The sequence below is a fragment of the Dendrobium catenatum genome, unplaced genomic scaffold (assembly GCF_001605985.2).
Source record: "Dendrobium catenatum unplaced genomic scaffold, ASM160598v2 fragScaff_scaffold_1178, whole genome shotgun sequence".
In the NCBI taxonomy this organism is placed as follows: domain Eukaryota; kingdom Viridiplantae; phylum Streptophyta; class Magnoliopsida; order Asparagales; family Orchidaceae; genus Dendrobium; species Dendrobium catenatum.
The window spans coordinates 344,452-347,544 of NW_021319640.1; the positions used below are offsets into that span (position 1 = coordinate 344,452).

The 3,093-nt window shown below is 32.4% G+C and overlaps 1 protein-coding gene across 1 annotated transcript in view; it reads right to left on the reverse strand.

The window, feature by feature from the left end:
* Window positions 1-496: 496 nt before the first annotated feature.
* Window positions 497-3,093, reverse strand: part of LOC114580663 — a 5,655-nt gene continuing 3,058 nt past the window's right edge. Inside the window, exon 2 of the mRNA XM_028698910.1 lies at window positions 497-1,357. Coding sequence (XP_028554743.1) covers window positions 1,242-1,357 — 116 coding nt within the window. The 3' untranslated portion in view covers window positions 497-1,241. The remainder of the gene's footprint in view (window positions 1,358-3,093) is intronic.

Below are 3,093 nucleotides of genomic sequence, written 5' to 3' on the forward strand. Positions count from 1 at the left end.
AACCTATTTAACCTAAACTCAACCTATGGTCTAACCAGGTTGACTAATTCAACTATGGTTGACCAAATCAACCCTTTAACCCAACACTTGTCAATTTTAACCATTCAAGCTACTTTAAATCAATTTAACCCATCAAAATCAGTCAATTATACACCCTTGACTTATCCAAAATTTATCCAAGTTAAACCTCCTTGGGTTGACTTGGTCAACCCATTTGGAGGGGTCAAAACCTTTTTAATGTCATGTATTTGCTCTAAATTCTAAACCCTTTATTTCAAATCCCTTGGCATGATGTAATATAACCTTTGAAATGAGACCATGCCATGGCCACCTCATCATCCCATAAAGCAAACCTATTCTTCAAGCCAAAATCTGCTTTTGGATAATGAAAATTGCTTTTTCCCTCCCTAATTAATCCTTAATCTAGCTCTATTAACCATGCCAGGGCTTGGTTTAGCCAAATGAGGAAACATGTGTGTGGGCCCCCTCTCTTGGCTCAAGGCAATCTTCTTCTTATTTTGGGCTGCTCATGGGACACATGTTACTCATCTAATCCCGTCCTAATTGAATCTCAGCCATCCAATTCATAAGTAAGGGTTTAAGATAGAAGAACTTGCCCTAATCCTAGGATTGCTCATTTTTCACCTAAGTTCCAAACTCTACCAGCCCCAAAACTCTCCATGAACCTCCCACACTCTCCAGAACTTCCTAAGACCATTCCAAGCCTTCCCCCACTATTTTTACCATTAAAATCATCATTTTAGTGGAGAAAGAGAGAGAAAAGAAAGAAACACCATCTCTCTTTGATATCTTCAAATCAAGCCATCAAAATCCTTTGGAGTCTTCAGCAAACTTGTAGAGGACGTAAGCAGGAGAAAAAGGACTACTAGATCTTAAATATCCACCAGATAGATTATGAGTTTTTCTCACTTTTAGGTAGAAGTTAAATTTGAAACTGTAGAAAATCTTCAAAGCATGTAGCCTCCAAACTCTAAGTATTGCTAGATTATGTTGCCCTCTAGCTACGTTTCAAATTTTGTTAAATTTTGTCAAGTATTTTAGGAGATATGAGCATTTAAAAATTTCTATTCAAAATGATCTAGAGAAAACCAGAAGAATTGGACCATCCGATCAAACGTAAAACGGCCCAGATTTGGACATACCGTGTGGCTTCCCCCAAAGCTCGAACGCTGGTTATCCCGCAGTCTGGGAGGATGACATGGTTACCATCTGGCCATCATTTATGTTGCCTTGTGTTCTGACCATCGGATCATTGGATCCGACGTGGCCGCCCCTAGGCTCGACATGTGGCACAAGAGCGCATTTTTGAGCCGTTGCACGCACACCAATGATTGGCCTGTCGGATTAAAAGAAAACATTAAGGAATAAAAAATTTTAATGCTCCAAATCTTCCAAAATTCACAGTAAATAGAATTTTTCACCAAATGGAACCTTTTAGGCTTGTTAGAAGGGTACTTTATTTAATATTCAATAAAATTAAGTTTGAGTTGATTACTCTACAAGATTATAAGATATTTAAGCTTGTTTAAAAAATGTTTTTTATACTTTTCTCACAATCCATTGGTCAACTAGAGTCCAAATTTTGGTGAAGGATTATTGGATTTCTTAGTCATGTTTAGTAAATTTTCTAGGGTCAAATACTTAATATATTTGTGAGATGTAAATTTTCAAGGTAAAGGGTCCATTTTGGATCCTAAACTTTGAAAATTCATAACTCCCTAGATTTTTAGAATTTTTCTATGAAATTTCTGTGATGTGAATGCATGTATACAAGGGTTAGACATATCAAGTTTCAAGCATATTTGAATAGTAGAGACATCTAGGAAAAATAATTAATGAAGTGTCTAGAAAATTTAGAAAATTCCTAGGGCATTGTACACATACCCAGTATGGGTCAAACTTGAATTTAGTAAACATAATGACATTTTCAACCATAGGTTTAAATTTGACTAAATTTGGAGCTCATTAGGTCAGAAAATCAACCTTATCAAAATTCAGCCCCATTAAGGATCTAAAAAATTTTAAAAGTATAATAAATCCAAATTAAGTCTAAAAAATGCAAATAATACATCAAATTGACCAAAACATTGTTGTGTACCTAGGAAAATAAAATCCCCTAGAATGAACCGCTAATTTATCCTTAATTTAATTTCTAATAAAAATTAACAATTAATTAAATTGATTAATTAAAATTAATTAAAAAGCCAAAATAAATTAAAAACACTTGGAAAACCTTCTTGGGTTATTCCTGACCTTTGGAGGTGATTCCATGAGGTTTGGAGTTGATTTGAATTAAAACTACTCAAACCTTCTAATTAAATAAACTTTAAAATTCAAATAAATATAAAACTTCCAAAATTCAGAACTAATTACAGAAAAATCCAAATTGATCTAACTTAGTGTCATTCAACTCCTTTTAGGGTCTAGTATTTTCTAAAAAGTTCAAACCTTCAAAATTAAGTCAAAGTCAAAAAGTCAACATTTTGGTCAACTCAAGTCAAAATTGAGGCAAAACTTCCATAATTCATAACTTTTTATTAAAAACTCTAAATTGAGTGCACTAATAGTCTAACAACTCATAAAAAGGTCTAATATTTATTAAAATAAAAAAATTTCAATATTAACTTTAATTTTAAAAGTCAACTCTTAACCCCTTAGTTAACACACTTAAATAATTCCTAAAATGCAATTATTCTTTAAAATTCTAAAATTTTCTAACTTGAATAATAAAATTCTCAACCAACTTCTTAAAATCATTCATAAACTAAAATATTTAATGTTAATCAACCTTTTAATTCTAACAAAATAAATTAACTTAATCAACGCTGATTACTACTAGGTAACCCAAGCCTACAAGGCTAATAGCTTAGCCCCAAGGAAGGTGAATAAACTTCACGACCTCAGTGTGAAACAAAGGTAGTAATCATTTAACCTTTAAAATATATTTAAATTAATACTTAATATATTAATATTTAAAGTCTAATCTAAATCTCCCCTTAAGTCTTAACAAATTTAAAATACTAGATAACTCTAACTAAATACCCAACTTAGGATCTACCCCAGCCACATGAC